The sequence below is a fragment of the Lontra canadensis genome, unplaced genomic scaffold (assembly GCF_010015895.1).
Source record: "Lontra canadensis isolate GAN:19392208 unplaced genomic scaffold, GSC_riverotter_1.0 scaffold60, whole genome shotgun sequence".
Lineage (NCBI taxonomy): Eukaryota > Metazoa > Chordata > Mammalia > Carnivora > Mustelidae > Lontra > Lontra canadensis.
The window spans coordinates 4,271,130-4,288,953 of record NW_022631054.1 but is presented as its reverse complement, the minus strand read 5'-3'; the positions used below and the strand labels follow the sequence as shown (position 1 = coordinate 4,288,953).

The following is a 17,824-nucleotide window of genomic DNA, read 5'->3' as shown; positions in this document are numbered from 1 at the left end:
CCAAACCCAGATTGCTGGGCCCCACCCCTCAAGGGACCAGTTCAGGGGGCCCCAGGAGGGGGCCTGAGAAGGTGCATTGTTAACAAGATCCCAGGCGTTGCAGCCCTAGACCGCGCATCAGGGACCACCTGCCTTTTCCATTCTCCCAGGGTCGGAACTGATGCCCAAAGCCCTATCAACACGCATCATCGGGGGCATCTGGTGGTTCTTCACACTCATCATCATCTCGTCCTACACGGCCAACCTGGCTGCCTTTCTGACCGTGGAGCGCATGGAATCACCCATCGACTCTGCTGATGACCTGGCCAAGCAAACCAAAATCGAGTATGGGGCTGTGAAGGATGGGGCCACCATGACCTTCTTCAAGGTGAGAGCCTCTCCCTCCCTTGCAGTGCCCCCAAGCTGACCCTCCCATGCCCTTCGCTGTCCACCGCTCATTTCACAGCATCAATGGGCCAGGAATCCCCAGGGTTCAGGCCATCCCTCCCTGTTTGAGACCAATTGGCTTTAGAGAGCTTTGATGAGGATATGGCCACCTGAGTTGGTCCCAGCACAAATCTTCACACCTGGGACAGGCAGGGTGAATGTGCTGTTTTCTTCAATCCTCAGAGGAGGACAGGTAGAAAGATGAGGCTGGAAAAGAGGGAAGGGGAAACATGGCCCACACACACAGACAGGTGTGGGAGCCAGGGGGCTCTCTGCCCTTGGCTTAAGGTCTCAATGGCATCTGTGTCCCAAGAGCCTGACCTGCCCTTGGCCGGGAGCTCTCCATCACTGAGAGGGCAGCAGGGGGCACATCCTTCAAGGAAGGGAGGAGGTTAAAACTTAAACAAGCATTTAAGAGCATTTCTTCACATGTTATGCTCTTGGACTGCTGGTGTCTGGATAAAGCCCCCGTCACTGTTTCATTGAGGATCTGGCCATGGCTTTCTTGCTCCTCCTGCTTTATAGTGTCCTGACTCAGGTCCCCAAGGTTTTCCAACCGGTTGGGTAGCTAAGGTTTAGGAGACTGACAGACCCTGAGAACCGGTAAATGTCCTTCTGGAAATGAAAGTAAAAATCACAAGAGCCACCACCAAGAGCTCACAGCGGCCCATACTCCTAGCTTGGCCTCACTGAATCTTCATGACCAGTCCTGTGAGGTACGCACTGTGATTATTTCCACGTGACACATTTGGGAACTGAGGCTTGGAGTGGTGAAGCAGATTGTCCCAAGCACTCACAGCTGAAAGGCCCAGGCCTGCTTTCCCCCAAAAGCCCATGTTCTAGGCCACGGTTCTCAGACTTGAGTGTGCATCCCAATCACCTGGGAAGTTTGAGAAAACCCAGATTCCTGGGCCCCACCTTCCGGGTTTCGGGTTTAGTAGGTCTGGGACAGGGCCAAGAAAGCAAGTTTCTAGGGAGTTCCCAGGTGCTGCTGCTGCCGCTGCTGCTGCTGGCCCCGGGGCCACCCTGAGAATCTCGGCTCTCATGGTTTCTCCAAAATGGTCAGGATTCAGGAACTTGGGGGCTGTGGGTCCCTTCATCCCTTTATTTATTTATTAGTCACTTGGAAGCCTGGGCCCTGGTTCTGAACCCCCAGCTCTGGTCTCCTTCCAGGCTAAGCCTCGGAGGGATGGACGGAGCCTCCAGCTGGGCCTGATGGAGGAGAGGGGAGAGGAGAGGACCGGGAGGAAAGCCTCTCCCTCCTGCACACCAGAGCCCCACCAGCATTCTCCCCTCCCCTGTAACCCTCCTGGAGGGTGGAAGCAGATGTTTAGTGAAGAGGAGAGAGAGAGGAAAGGGGCACCCTCCTATGACATTGCTGCTTCCACCGAGAAGTAGCCAATGTGGCCTTCCTGAAAGGTTACTGTCATGCATTTGGGGGGGATAGAAGCACTGTCACGGGCACGGTAGGAGCTCTCCGGGACCCTGGGTGTGTGTTCATGAGTGTGAGCAGTATGTCAGTATGTGTATGGACGTGTGTGTGTATGTCACAGGATAGAATCCACAAAAACATGCATTTAGGTGTGTATGTGTACACACAGGGACCCGTGTGCAAAGTCTGCCTGTGTGGTGGTGTGTGTGTCTTTGTGCTTGGATAGGAGTATTTGCAAAAATCTACATGTGTGCTAGCAAGCATGTGTGTGTGGGCATCTCTGTGCTCTGGGCATATGGGTATATGCCTGTGAGTGTACACAGGTTAAATGCATGTGTGCATGGAGACTGTATGTGTGTCTATCTGCCTGAATGTCCCCATGGGTGTATCTAGACAAGTGAACATGGGGGGATGGGCATCCGTGGGTGTCGTAGCCCATGCATGTATATGTGTAATAGCGCACGCGAGAGTGTGTGTGTGTGTGTGTGTGTGTGTGTGTGTGATGGCCGGTGCATGCATGTGTTTGCAGGTGTGATGGTTCGGTTCGTGTGTGTGCGCGCGCATGCTGGTGCGAGTGTGACTGCTCGTGCCTGTCCCCAGGCTGTGGCCCAGCCCTTTGACTGAGCCAGAGCATCTCATGCATTACACATGAGCCCATCTCAAGGCAGGGCTCCTGATCAAAGGGAAGCAGCATAAATAAGCCCAGTGCAGGCTCATTGCCGCGGATTGGATGCCCTTGCCTCCCTCCACGCTAAGATGCTCAGATTGGCTTCCAGGAGCCTGCTTCCTGCTCCCCACTGAGCTGCTGTCCTCAGTATCAGGCAGCACCTCCAGCAGGATGCTCCGCCCTCACACGCCTTCCCTGCAAACAGTGCAGCAAGGAGGGCAGAGGAGGGACACGGGTGCTGTCACCCAGCTGGGATGTGGGGGCACCAGGGCCCCTGCTCACAAGGGCTCCTGGCCCGAATCAGCCACTCCTCATCCCTCTGCAAAACCAACCCCAATTTCCAGCTCTCCCAATCAGCAGTTAATTTTCCTGGAAGTCTAGCCACATTGTCTCCTGCTTGAATTCAAGTGAAGTTCTTCTAGGCCAGGTTCCCTTTCAGGGACTGCAGCAATGGGACCGCTTCGTAAGCAGAGAGGGGCTTGAATTGGGGGATACCTCAGATCATGAGCTACAAGCATGGCACCTGCCCAGAAGTTCCCTAGACGAGCTTCCTTCCTCCCCACCCTCCCAGCCCCGGTCCTCCATATCTGGGCTTTCCAGTCATACTTCCCCCTTCCACTCCCCAGCCCTCTCCCCAGTGAGGTGGTAGCCTCCTCATTATCATTTTCTAATTAGAGCTGGAAGGAAACCTGAGGTTAACCTGGAGAAACAGAGAAGGTGGGTGATCTGCCCATGATCACACAGCAGATCAGTGGTGGAAGCATGATGCAAGGACAGATAATTCCGTGTGCACACGCAGCACCCTTTCGCACACCCACTCTAGGGTCTCTGGAGGGCTAGTCCTCCCCGCCGCCTGTGAGTGGATATGGCACTGGGGTTGAACAGGGATCAGCTTCAGAAGTAGCCACAGGATGTCCGGGAGACATTGGCCAGGTCAACGGTAATAGTAATATTTGTCTAGCACTGACTCGGGGCCAGCCACGTTCAGGCACTTGACCCGCATTCATGCATCTCATCCTCACAACAGTGGTCGGTAGACACCTTTATTATCACTCATCTCCCCTCGACACCTGAGGAAGGTGGGCTCCGAAGGGACCTGACTTCCCACGGACTTGCCTGCCATCGACAGCTAGTGAAATGCAGAGCTGGAATTCGAACCCCCGCCATCTGGCACCGGTGCCCATGCTCTCTCTCCCTGTGTGCCTGTGGCTTCTGGAAGGAGTCAACCATGGTCTGGGAGTCGGTGGAGGAAGAGCCAAGCCACACAGCCAGTTGCACTGTCGCCCCAACCCGAGCAGTCCTGCCGCCTAGGACGTAGCCGCTCGAGGGATTCACGTCCAGTGGCCACCTTCTCTGAATCAAAGGATGAACCAAGAGGTGGGAGGAGCCAAGGGGAGCAGATGCAGGAGGTGCGTTAAGGACAGGAAGCGAGCAGGCTGAGGCCTGGGCATCCTGGAGGGCATGGCAGGGTACCTCGGTCCTGTGGTTAGCGTGTGTTCCTGGCTAGGCTGCAGCCCCTCAGGCAGAGTCCCTGGCTGAGAGGAGAACTCGAGGGAGAGAACCCACTCCATCCAGAGGCAGCAGCGGGAAGGGGGATGTCAAGCTCAGAGGAGGGCGGGAATGGGGGTGGGGGGGACCAGAGCCCTCATGCCCACCCTGCAGCCTGAGAAATGCACAACGTCGGGGGCACCGGTGTTCCAAAGGAAATTTCATTTGAAGAGTTGTCGGGGAGCAGCAGACATCACAAACAGCGTCTCCTGTGCTGTCCTCCCTCCGTCTGGGAAGATAAAAATTAATTAGGAGATGAAAAAGGAAGTCTTTGAAAGCACTGTTTGGCTATAAAAATATGTAGGCAAAATGTAAAGGAGAACATTGGGGAAGCGTGTTCAGTGGGCAGCTTTGAAGGGAGAGGCTGTCGGAGGATGGCTTCTCCAAGGATTTAGCCCCCTTCTGTGTTGCAGTGGGGGTGGGGGCCCAATACAGTGGGAGGGACTGTGGGTGAGGGGAGCCCCGCTCAGGGAAGAGACCAGAGCTGGGGCCCAAGGATCCCAGGCTCCCCAGGGCTCCAGCATCATCAAACCCCCCATTCCCTTGTGCAACTTTGTCAGGCCCTAGTGACGGAGCCTGGAAGATGCCTGGAGAGGCCTTCCAGTCCGACACTCCACCTTCCAGGTGCTCGGCAGACTCTTGCCTGAGCAGGAAGACTCACCCCATCTCAGCTTCCAGTTTCTCCTGGCACATCTGCTGGCCAATCCAGCTTTGGACCCCTGATTTCAAGGAGAAATAGGACCCCCAAAATGCAGGGACTGGGTAATATTCAGTGCCATGTAGCCTGGCACGGTCAGGTCACACTGGTCTTAAAAGTCAGACCAGGACTTGAGTCCTGGGTATTGGCTCTGCTGAGTGACTGGGGTAAGTCCCTTTATTTCTCTGAGCCTCAGTTTGTTCCCCTGTATGATACGGATATGGATTCCCACCACACGGCAGTCAGCGAGAGGACCCAGCCCACTGCTGGATGTAAGGTGGTTAGCCCAGTGCCAGGCACACAGGAGCACTCGATTCCCATACCTCTCCAGCTGGTGGACCCAGAAGACTAGGAAGCAGTCTGAACTATTTTCTCTTTTACCCGGTAGTCTCCAGAGGTCTTAACTAGAGCACTTTGGAGAGGGACCAACCAGTAGACACCTGGAGAAAGTCCCGTCCTCTGAGTCTCTCTAGAGGGAGACCAGGGGCTTTGGGAGGGACCTTGGTGCCTCTCATAGGATGACCATCTACCTCTGCACAGAACTAAAAACTCGGGAGGAGCCCCGAGATCCTCAGAATAGAAGAGACCCCGAGAGGGCAGGCAGAGGGGCAGGGATAGGGGCAGGGCTGGGCCAGGAGTGAGAAGAAGTGACTGAACATTGGAATGACTGCGGACCTTTCTGTGCCTTTCTATGGAACGGGTCTGACGATAGTACCCACCTAGCAGAGTTATCAAGATGGCAAAGTGGGATAATTTGCGTAAACGGCTTAACAGAGTCACAGCCGAGCACCTGACACAGAGTACACACTGTAGGAAGTGTTAACCATTCTTGTTGTTTGTTGTTGAAAGTGGTGATACATAGACCTGCTCAGACCCCAGACACGGTTTTGGGGACCATACATTGCTTACATTTTCTTATGTGAGTTGCCAGCATTTTAAAATTGAGAGATTTTTGCATTTTAAAAAATTCACATTTCCAGCTTCTTGAAAATATGAAGGATCTGGCATCACGGAGCTGCTCTCCCGCTGAGCAACAGTGGTGAAAGCCAAGAGGCAACAGCTTCCCCAGGCTCTCAGAATTCTACTCCGCGTTCTCTCCTTCCATATTTGTGGCGCCCTCCCCAGCCCCTGTCAACACTACCCAGGCATTCTACTCAGGGCGTTGTATCATTTAATTTCTGTAGAAACTCTGTCCTGTAGAAATGATTATGCCCAGTTTCCAAGTGAGAAAACAGAGCCTTTGAGAGAAATAACAATGCCAGCCACTTGTCCTGCACTTCTTAAGGACAGAGCTCTGTGCTCAGCTAATGCCCATTTTACAGATGCAGAAAATGAGGCTCAGAGATGGGATGTCACTGGCCTGCGGTTGCAGAAGGAGCTGACCTTTGAACCCAGGTTGGCATGACACCAGGATCCGAGTAGCAGAGCTGACCCCTCTGGCTGCTTCCAGCCCCAGCCTGCAGCCCTCACCTCCAGACTCGCCTGCACGGGCCAGTCCGCAGTCCCCACCTGCCCCCGCCCATGCACACACACAAGCCTCAAGGGGCACCTGCCAATAGCAGGCATTACTGCTGGACTGGAGGGTCGGTGAGTCTGTCCTGGCAAGGTGGGCTGCAAGGGCAGGCAGAGGCAGCAGGCTCAGGGAGGCTGCCGGTCCCCATGGAAATAATCCAAGACATGGTTAACTGCTTGAGTATGTGGATCTGATAAGGCCAAAACCTCCACACCCTGGGATAAGCAAGCCAATTAATTTGAGGAAAAGTCTCCTTTCCACCATGGAAGATACCCAAGGTCTCGCATGGAATCACATTGCCACTGCCTCTCTGCACACGTTCCCTGGGATTCAGCTCCCTTTGAAATTGATGTATATTTATATATATACCTATATACATTTTTCTTGTACAGAAATGTTAAATTCGCAAGATTAAGTATCTTCAGTTGGGGAAAATCAATTTACTTCTTTGAGGAGGCTGGAATTGAAAGTCGTGAGCCTGAAACTTACTTTCTTGCCAATTTTACTGATAAAAAAAGCCTCTCCATCCTGGCACATCACCCTGTATTGGCTGCTCCAGACGATTCCATTAATTGATTTGGGTGACTGGCCCTGAAGCAATGCTTATTAAGGTTCCCAGTGGAGCTGGGACAGGCAGGATGACGTGGGAGCCATAGATCTGTGGGACTCCGTTCCCTGGAGTGGTGATTAGAGCTCAGTCCAGTGACAGGAACTCAGAACTCTGGTGACTAGGCCTAGGAGTTGGGAGAGGGACCCGAGGCTCCAGGCAGGGCCCTGGCTATATCCCTCCCTGTCTCAAACCAGCGCTGCTAGAGGGGAGATTTTTGGGCCTGTGTTCTAGAATCACAGCATCACTGGAAAACAGGAGGGAACTTAAAGGGAAGCAGCGACCATGAATGGATGTGGTTGAGCATGGGAGCCCCAAGATACAGAATATGCACTGTCTGTGGCCATTCTAGGAATGTGGATTTCAGAGCCACCTGCCTAAAGTTGGTGGAGGTGTGACTTTGTTGGCACTGCAGCTGGGAGAGCAGAACCTCTTGGAATCAGCATCACAGCCAGCTTCACACTCTTCTGTCAACTGGCCCGAGCTCTCTGGTGTTCTTCCATCTTCCTCATGGCATTGCTTCACCCTCTGGAGGCTTTTATGTGTCTTCTTCAAAGCCCATCAGCCTTCACAGCTCCCCAACCCCCAAAAGAAATTTCTGTCTCCATTTATGGTGGGGTGTTACTGGAAAGAACCTATGTTTTAATATCAGAACCCTGTTTCTGCTCAACATGCTTGTGTGAAGGAGGAATGGGGTGTTAGGAAAGGATACAGGGAGGAGTTTGCATCCCTTTCTGAGACAGAAGTAGTGGGGCAGGGCTTCCTGAGTGGTTCATTTTCAAGTTACTTATACCAGTGTTTGAGGTTTACCGATGGATGACTGGCTTCATGGGAGAGTGAGTGGGTAAGATGGGTGAAGTGGCCAAGTGGATGGATGGTTAGGTGACTGATAGAAGGGTAAGAGAACAGATAGATGGGTGGTTGGACACATGGATGAATGGATGGATGAATAAGTAAAGGGCTAGATGGATAGTTGAGTAGCTAGTTGAATGAATTAGTGCATAGGTAGTATATGGGTGCGAACATGGATATGACGTATGAGAGGATAGATGGGTGGGTGGATGGATGGATGGAGGAATGGAAGGATAGATGGTTGGATGGATGGATGGATGGATGGATGGATGGATGGATGGATGGATAAGTAAAAGCCTAGATGGATAATTGAGAAGTTAGTTGAGTCAATTAGTGCGTAGGTAGTATATGGGTGAGAACATGAACATGATGTATGAAAGGATAGATGGATGGGTGGATGGATGGATGGATGGAGGAATGGGACGGATGGATGGATAAATAAGTAAACGGCTAGGTGGACAGTTGAGTGGTCAGTTGAATGAATTAGTGTGTAAGTAGTGTGTGTAAGTAGTGCATAAGTAGTATGAGAACATGAACATAATGAATGAGAAGATGGACAGATGGATGCACAGATGCGTGGTTGGATGGATGCTTGGATAGAAGCAGGATCAGGATAGAAGGTTCCTACCACAGTGAGTCTTGGCAGGAACAATCACAGAGCAAGAAAGTTCTGAAGGATAAATGGAGCCAGAGAAGGAGAGTCTGGGTGGATGCATGGTTGGATGGATGGATGGATGGATGGATGGATGGATGGATGGATAAGTAAAAGTCTAGGTGGACAGTTGAGTGGTCAGTTGAATGAATTAGTGTGTAAGTAGTGTGTGTAAGTAGTGCGTAAGTAGTATGAACATGAACATAATGAATGAGAAGATGGACAGTTGGATGCATGGGTGCATGGTTGGATGGATGCTTGGATAGAAGCAGGAGCAGGATAGAAGTTTCCTACTACAGTGAGTCTGGGCAGGAACAGTCACAGAGTGAGAAAGTTCTGAAGGATAAATGGAGCCAGAGAAGGAGAGTCTGGGTGGATGCATGGTTGGATGGATGGATGGATGGATAGATAAGTAAAAGTCTAGATGGCTAATTGAGAAGTTAGTTGAATGTATTAGTGTGTAGGTAGTATATGGGTGAGAACATGAACATGATGTATGAAAGAATGGATGGATGGATGGATGGATGGATGGATGGATGGATAAGTAAAAGTCTGGGTGGATAATTGAGTAGTTAGCTGAATGCGTTAGTGTGTAGGTATTATGTGGGTGAGAACATGAACATGATGAGTAAGAAGATGGGTGGATGGATGGTTGGAAGGTTATATGATATGTGCACTAGAAGATGTAAGGGGAGCCCTGTTAGTCTCATCAATCCCTAGTTCCCATTGGAGAATTTGGAAGGCAGGAGAGACTGGGATGGAAAAGGGCTCAGGTGCTGGAGCCACCCATGGGGCCATAGTACTTAGTTGTAGTGACCACGAAGGCCGAGTATCTGAGGAGCATGCATCGCTGGCACCAGGGAGTATTGGACTTGGATGATCTGATTAGAGGAATCATTGTAATCAATTATCTGAAAAACAATCATTTGGTGGCAGAGAAGTAGCTTGTATGTGTACGTGGGTAAGAGAATATACTAGCTACCTCTTGCTGCGTAACAGATTACCCAAAACTTAGTGTCTTAAAACAACAGCATTCTGATATCACCGACTGGGTCAGGAAGTGGCACCGCTTAGCTGGGTGCTATGCACAAGGTCTGGGACAGGCTGCAGTCAAGGTATTGGCTAAGCCTGTAGTCATCTCAGGGCTCTGCTTCCGAGCTCGCTCACGTGCTTGTGGACAGCGTTCAGTTCCTCCTGCATGTTGGACCACAGGCTTCAGTTCTCTGCTCCCTGTTGGTTGGAGGCATGCCCTCTGTTCCTGGCCACGTGGGCCTCTCAATGGGGTGACTCACAGCACGGCAGCCAGCCGCCATCAGAGCAGCCAGTAAGAAGAGCCAGAGAGAATGTGAGCAAGAGCTGCAGTCTCTTGTAACCTCATCTCAGAAGTGACATCTGATCACTCCTAGGGGGCAGTTAAAAACAAATCTCTAGACTAGCCCACACTCAAGGGGAGGGGATTACATAAGGGCAGGAGTACCAGGGACAGGCATCATTGGAGCAGGATGGAAAATTGGATAGAAGCTTCCTGCATCTAGGCAGGAACAGTCACAGCGTGAGAAAGGCACTGAGGGATAAAAGGAGCCAGAGAAGGAGAGTCTGGACGTCAAAAATTATCTAGAAAATTATCTAGAAAATGTCTGAGGGGTCAGAAAAGCTGGAAATCCAGAATGTTTTTAAGAGTATATGGGAAGAGTAGCTGGCAAGAAGGAGTAGCTGGCAAGCAGAGGTTTGAAGGTAAGAGCTAAAGAGGCAGGAGTAACCGGTGGTAGACTAGTTGGACACAGACCTGGCAGAAAGTAGCATGAGAAGAGGGAGGACCTGGAAGCATCTGAGCTCTTACAGACCTTCAGCTTTGACACAGATAAATTTGCAGGTGGGACAGTAGCTGCTTGTCTGTGAAGGTGCCCCAGACCCAGAGGAGGCATCACTGGCCCTTGATGGATTCTGGGTTCTGATAAAATTCCAACTGGGATCTTGCCTGCTGCTTCAGGGCGCCCTGCTCCCCCAGTCATGCCTGGGTCTCCAGGAGCCAGTTTTAGAGAGGACATCCCTTAGCAGAGCTGGGAAGCCCCTGGAGAATAGTAGATACACTTTCCTCCTGGCCACTGCCCCCACCACCGGGACTCCTGGCAGACACAGCTTCTTCCCCATCCCCTACCCATCCCCCCAGCCCTGCACCAGCCTGTTCAACACATCCATGCTGTCACGCACACCGGAGCTGGGCCGGGTGCCAGTCAGACAGGCTGACATCACAGACAGGCATAGCTAGACTTGGAAGCAGCCGGGTACAATGGGGCCTGCAGAGCCACCTGCTCCCCTGGGATCCGTGGGGACAGGGTCATTCCCTGCTGGGAGCAGGTAGCTGGCTGGCTATCATTTCCAGAGAAATCTCATGAATGCCATACACCCTCACCTGTCCCTGTCCCAGCCCCAACACCTCTGAGTCTCCCCAGCCAGGCAGAACACTCCCAGCAGCCCACCCCCTAAGCCTCATCTTACAGTTCTGCTCATCCAGCAGTGCCCAGCCCAGGATGCTTTGGGGACAATCACAGTAAGGAGATAAGGGGCCTGCAGACCACGTGCTCTGACAGCCCCCACTTCTTACCTCTCTTGTTAATGAAGTCCAATAGAGAAAAACGTTTGTCTTCCCTTGGAACACAGTACACGGGATGGGCCCCTCTTTGGTTGAAGTGGGAGTGGGGTCCCAGAACCCACCGAGCTTTGCCTTCATTGGCATCCACCTCTCCCTTTCTATGCTCACAGAGTTTCCTGGGAGGCAGTGCAGCTAAGTGGTTGGGAACGTGAGCTCTAGAACCAGATGGCCTGGGTTGGAAGCCTAACTTTGCTACTTAGTGTCTGAGTAAACCTTGGGTGAGTGACTCAGCCATGGCTTCAGTTTCCATAAAATGGAGCTAAGAGTAACCCTCCAGCTGCTATGATTGTTGTGAAGAATCAGGGAGTTAATGAAAATAAAGTTCTTAGAACAAGGCCAGCACATGGAAACCTTTAACAAATGTTAGAGAAAGAGAATGCAATTTTTTTTTTTAATCAGTCTGAAAACCACCATGCCATGGCAAAGAGCCAGGGGTGTCTGAATCCTGGCTTCATCCCTTACCAACTGTGTGTTTTGGGACTTCCCCTCCCAGGGCCTCAGTTTCCACAGCTGAGCCAGGGGTGGCCTTCCCTCCCTCAGAGGGTTGGAGACAGAGATTGGTGACCAGAGCCCTGTTAAGTGGGGTGTGGGGTGCTTGGCACCCCGGTGTCCTCAGTGACCATGTGCATCACCCTTCCCCTCATGGCCCAGAAATCCAAGATCTCCACCTTTGAGAAGATGTGGGCCTTCATGAGCAGCAAGCCATCGGCACTGGTGAAGAACAATGAGGAGGGCATCCAGAGGACCCTGACAGCCGACTACGCCCTGCTCATGGAGTCCACGACCATCGAGTATGTCACGCAGAGGAACTGTAACCTTACCCAGATCGGGGGCCTCATCGACTCCAAGGGCTACGGCATTGGCACACCCATGGGTGAGCAAGGGGCTGCGGGCAGGCGGGGAGATTGGGGGACAGAGGACGGCCAGGGCCCCCACAGCCACTCATGCACACTGTCTCCTGCTCCCTCTCCCAGCTCATCCCACTGAGCCTCAAAAGGTGGCATCTCTTCAACCCAGAGACAGAGGAGTAGAGTCGCAACCTTGTGAGATCAGCCTGGGCCTAAGCAGTGGAGATCTGAGGCCAACACAGAGATGGGGGGGGGGTCAGTTCAGAAGTCATGCCTGCTCTTTCTGACCTCACCCCTATTAATGCAGCCCTGACACACAGGGCCTTCCAGGGGCTGATGGAGACAGGGACTCCTAGAGAAGACTCCCCACCCCCAATTAGGACCTTGCTCTTACCCAGACACCATACAAAGATTCAAAGAGGGGCCTTTGGGAGCTATTGGAGAGGTGAGTGAGGGTGGCCGGTGCTGTCCAGGGTGCTGGTAGGGGCACATGCGCAGGGACCAAATGCCCTTGCCAGCCAGACCCCCGCTCCTGCACTCAGGCTCCCCGTACCGGGACAAGATCACCATCGCCATCCTGCAGCTGCAGGAGGAAGACAAGCTGCACATCATGAAGGAGAAGTGGTGGAGAGGCAGCGGGTGTCCTGAGGAGGAGAACAAAGAGGCCAGTGCCCTGGGTATCCAGAAGATTGGAGGCATCTTCATCGTCCTGGCCGCCGGGCTGGTCCTGTCCGTGCTGGTGGCTGTGGGCGAGTTTGTGTACAAGCTCCGCAAAACAGCAGAGCGAGAGCAGGTAAGCCTCAAGAACTGGAGCCCACGTGGGGAAGGGAGGGAGTGGGGAGCACAGGGCGTGAGCCGGGGGCCCACCTCCCAGGCACACGTGGTGTCGGAGCCCACCCTGCCTCCGCTCCAGCAGGAGGGCTGCCTGCCACACCTTTGCTCCAACTCTGAGCACACATCCCCGCCACTGTGGCTCCAGGCCAGGCCAAACCCCCTCCTCTCCAGCTGGCCCATGCCACAGCTTCCACTCTGGTCTTCCTGCCTCATCTACCCCATACGCTCCTCAAACACAGCCAGTGCCCTGATTAACACTTCATTCAAACCATGCCACTCCCCTGCACAAAACCCTCCAGGGTAATTGTTGAAGCTGGGTGATGGTTACGTGGGGGTTCATTATACAGCTCTCTCTACTTCTGCATATAGTTGGAAATTTCCATAATCAAAAGTTTAAAAAAAGAAAGGAATGTTAAGAGGTCTGGCCCAAGCATCCAGACAGTAGAACTCTACTCAACCCATCTGATTAATTCCAGTGTGGTTGAGCGGTGGTTCTGGGTCCTGGTAGCAAATTAGAATCACAGGGAGAGAGTTTTTTAAGTGCTAATGCCCTGGCCTTACGCCCAGAGACCATTTTAATTGGTCTGTGGCAGAGCCTGGCATTGGTGTCTTAAGAAAGTGTACTTACAGGGTGATTTAAATGTGCACATGAGGGCGCCTGGGTGGCTCAGTCGGTTAAGCGTCTGCCTTCGGCTCAGGTCGTGATCCTGGGGTCCTGGGATCGAGCCCCACATCAGGCTCCCTGCTCCGCGGGGAGCCTGCTTCTCCCTCTCCCTCTGCCTGCTGCTCCTCCTGCTTGTGCTCTCTCTCTCTGTGTCAAATGAATAAATAAAATCTTTTTCAAAAAATAAAAATTAAAAAGATCAATGTGCACGTGAGTCGAGGGCCACTGGGCTGGAGGGAGGTGCCTCTCACGGAGAAGGCCAAAGGGACACAGGGCCAGGAGATTGCGGGTATGTCCTATGCGGAGGGGACTGTTCAAAACAGGCACTTTTTCCATCCATCAGAAATGAAATAGGGCCCTTTGTAATAGGTAAGCCAGAGTCAGCAAAGAGTCAGCAAAGATCATTCGTGGTGTCATAGTTCTCACGGGCTTGAGGAAAGGGGCACGTCTCCTGTCTTGGTGGGAGCTGTCCATGTGAACGTTTCTAGAAGGCAACTTTGCCGTGTGGACAGAGTCTTAAAATTGGCCACACATTTTTGACAGTGAATTTCTGCTTTTAGGAAGTGGCCAAGAATAGATAGTTTTACCAACAAGGATATTCACCGAAGTGATAATGAGCACATGAAAAATGGAGGGGAACACTCCTCTCAGTGTCCAGTAATAAAGAAGAGTAAAAAAAAAATTACAATACATTTTAAAAAGAACAACCAGATTCTTTAGGAATTGCCATTACAATTGGAATGAGCTCCTCAATCCACCCAAAAGTCTACAACAAAATCTGGTCCCGGCCCACTAGTCTGACTTCCTCCTTCCCACACTTCCCTCCTTCACTCTCCTCCACACACACTGGCCTCCTCTTCGATCCTTAATGCACCAAAAACATTTCAGCCCCAGGCCTTTTGCACATGCTCTTCTGTGCCCCTGCAATGCTCTTCCTCCCTGAGTACCATATTATTGGCATGTGCTGGTCATTCAAGTTTCAGCTGAAATGCCACCTCTCAAGTAGCCATCCCCAACTGCCCCCATGCCCAATGCCTCTCTATCTCATTCCACTGCTTTATTCTCTTAATAACAGTTTGTGCTCAGAAATGCCTTATTTGTTCGCATGTTTATTACCTGTCTCTGTCACATCATAGACCATGAGCTCCCTGAGGGCTGGGACCTATCTGCCTTTTCCACGTCTGTATGCCTGACACTTAGGACAGTGCATGGCACATAGTAGGGCCTCCGTAAATATTTTCAGAATGAATAACGGCAGGTGAGGAGGGATGCCATTCTGCGTTGAGTGGGCAGACAAGGGGAAGCTCAGAGAGGAAGTGGGTAGGAGGCAGAGCCAGAATTGAGAACTCCCTCGCCCTGCACAGCCTGCACACGGCAGCTGGGTGCTCCTGCTCCAGCCTCACTGCGTAAATGAGGCTGTCAAGAGCCCCCACTGCCTTCCAGACAAGCTGCAGGACAGCCTCTGGCCATGGGTCTCCTAGGAGCCCCTGCCGTCATATACCAGCCGGCAAAGCTATATTTTGCTATCCCTTTCTGATACCCGTAGAGACCCAGGCCAGAAGCTGTTACCACCCAGCTGCCCTGCAGGGAACTGCCTCCCACTAGCACACCTTGAGAAACACGCCGGACTCTCCTGGGTGGGAGCGTGGGGAGTCTGCCCTTAGTGGGAAGCCCTCCCAGGGGGAAGGTTAGTCATACATTCATCAAGTGTTTCTTAAGCCAGACCCTGGGCCAGACCTAGTGCTGGGAGCTGGGCTTACAGGAATGAAACTGACCAGTTCCTGCCCTTAGCATCTAGTGGAGAAAAATCAGATAGGTCACCTCCTCAAACTATAATGTGCATGCCCATTAGAACCTCAGTTTCCTCATCTGTGAAATGGGACAGGATGCTACTACCTGCCCTGTCTACCTTAGTCTCCTAACCAGAACATAACGCTCTATAGGCTGCTTCACATACTAGTCATCTTGCGTGGGCAGAGGGTGGGTGGCCTAAAGGTGAGAGCAAGACAGGCAGCCTTGGCATCAGCCTTGGGAGGAAGGGGAGGAGCTGGCTGGCGTTGCAAGGCCAGGCCTCACCCATGTGCCCCTTGCCCTCCCACCCTGCCCCAGCGTTCCTTCTGCAGCACCGTAGCCGATGAGATCCGTTCCTCCCTTACCTGCCAGCGTCGGGTCAAGCACAAGCCACAGCCTCCCATGATGGTCAAGACTGACGCTGTCATCAACATGCACACATTCAATGACCGCCGGCTTCCGGGCAAGGACAGCATGGCCTGCAGCACATCATTGGCCCCCGTGTTCCCCTAGGCACAGGTGGGGTGGGGACCAAAGGCCTGGGGGCAGGGCAGAGGAAAGCAAGAAGATGGGAAGGCACCTCCCCTGTGCCCACACTGGGCGTGGGGGCCAGAGCTGCTGCCTGCCTACTGGGCCAGGAGCCCTCTGCCCTTACCTCCCAGAAAACCAGCAGGCCCCTAGGCCAGCTGCTTGGGTCTCACTCGCCTCTCGTTTCTTCTGTGGGTTTCTAAAGCTGCCAGTCGAGACAGCCAAGGCCAAAGGAAGCACATGCCTCTCTCAGGCCAAACTCACCTGCCCCTCAACTCTCCTCAACAGTCAGAAGTTTCTACCATGGCCTTGCAGAGGCCAAAGAAAATGGGAAACAGCTTATATGTTGTCTCTCCCTCCCCCACAAGCCCAAGCCTCCTGGACCATGGCCGTGAGACCAGAGACACAAACCTTGGGCACCTTAAGGATTGTAGTGTGGCTGCCAGTGGAAGCTGAAGATGGGGCATGGCCACCCCACTTGTCCTGGGCAGAAGAAAGACTTCATCCCTTAGGGGCTTCTCATGTAGCCCTGGTCTCTTGGACTTGGTACCATGTGTGGCAGCCTTCATCTTGGCAAAATTGTAGGCAGAGAGCCCCATAGAAGAAAAGAGGAGTCTGGGGTATGGGAGAGAGGAGAACGCCCAAAGGCCGCCATTTTGAATTCTTATAGATGATGTCCCAGTGGCTCCCATTCCTCAAGGAGGTCTTCAGGAGTATAAAGTGGAGGAGTGGTCAGAGCAAATTTTCTATTTTCTGGACAGAGGATAAAGAACTCCTGAATCTGCCACAAAGGATGACCAGAGATTCGCCGATATTTGAAGCCAGAGGAATGGTGGATTCCATGGAAATCCTGTAGGCCCTTGAGCCATTGGGTCTTATTTTGCTGGTTACTGAGCTGTTTTCTAAACCCTAGTGGCATTTGAGAGCTTGGGTTCTTTGCCATCTACTCATTAACAACTCCCTATTCCTGGCCAGTTGACCTTGACTTCCTTCTGTCACCTTGGAAGGAGAGGAAAAGCCAAGATTGAAGTGAAAGTCATCACCCCTCCTCAAAGAAGGATCCAGGTCCTACTGCACAGGATAATTTGGGGGGTAGATAGGGAAGGCCAGAGGGGCCCTAAAGAACTCTTGGCCTCCTGGATTTACCAAACCTGAAGACGTTCCCCAGAAAGGAAAATTTTCAGGGACAGGATATCAGAGCTCATAGAGGCCCCAAGGATGGGGAAAGAAAAACTGCCTCCTGGAGAATTAACCAAAGACCCCACATAGAGACACAGGCCATCTAGGTCCTGATCTCTTGTCCAGAGCAGCTTGGACCTAGTGGGGTTTGGGGGTACAGCAAAGAAATAGTACCAGATGAGGTACCAGTGAAGGCCAGACCAGACAACCTGTGGGTTCTAGCTAGGTAGAATGGATGCTCTAGAAGTCTGTGACTAAGATTCTGGAAAAAGAATGAGACATGGGAGGGTTAGGAGCAAAGTGTCCTTAAAGAGAATACGACAGGACCAGCAGGGCTTCCCATAGCCAAGGGCAGAGGGCAGTCTTGGAGCAGCAGAGGGAAGGCCGAAGATTCTGGACGGAAGACACTTGTATCCCCCTTCCACCTCTCTCCTGTTTCTGCCTGGGGAGTCTGGTTAGGGAAGAGCTACATTTAGATCTCAAGGACCTTCTCAGCTGGGGTGAAGGATAATCTCTAGCTCCCCCCCTCCAGGGGCTCCCAAAGAAGGAGAGCGCAGTAGGCTCATGTGATAAATACCATTCCTCCTCCAAACTGTGAGCTGCAGGACCAAACCAGCTGGTTCCCATCCTCCCAGCAGTGCCAGCAGGCTGTGTGCTGGGGAGGTGGGAAAAGAGAGCTGGACGCGCAGCCTCGCCAACACACTTAATGACAGGAGAAGCCATGTTGTCGTGAGCTTGTGTGTGGGAGTGCGTGTGGATGCACATATGTGTATCTGTGTGTTTGTGAGCTCTGGGGGCTGGGGGTCAGGGACAGATTTGGACATGAAAGAGAGTCCAAGACATGCAATAATAGAAGCCTCTGGATTCTGAGGTGTGTGCACACACGTGTGTGAATCTGGGATGAGGGAGACAAATCTGGACAAGCAGCAGAGC

General features: G+C 52.5%; 1 protein-coding gene across 3 annotated transcripts in view; it reads left to right on the top strand.

Annotated features, from left to right (window-relative positions):
• The window catches only part of GRIK3 (glutamate ionotropic receptor kainate type subunit 3), a 219,171-nt gene extending 202,924 nt beyond the window's left edge, over positions 1-16,247 (top strand). The window contains exons 13-16 of one of the 3 annotated variants that reach the window (XM_032877282.1): positions 150-367; positions 11,699-11,921; positions 12,438-12,688; positions 15,503-16,247. In XM_032877282.1, the coding sequence (XP_032733173.1) occupies positions 150-367; positions 11,699-11,921; positions 12,438-12,688; positions 15,503-15,697 (887 nt within the window). In that variant the 3' untranslated portion in view covers positions 15,698-16,247. The other 2 variants (XM_032877283.1, XM_032877281.1) reach the window with 2 other exon arrangements.
• The last annotated feature ends 1,577 nt before the right edge of the window (positions 16,248-17,824 follow it).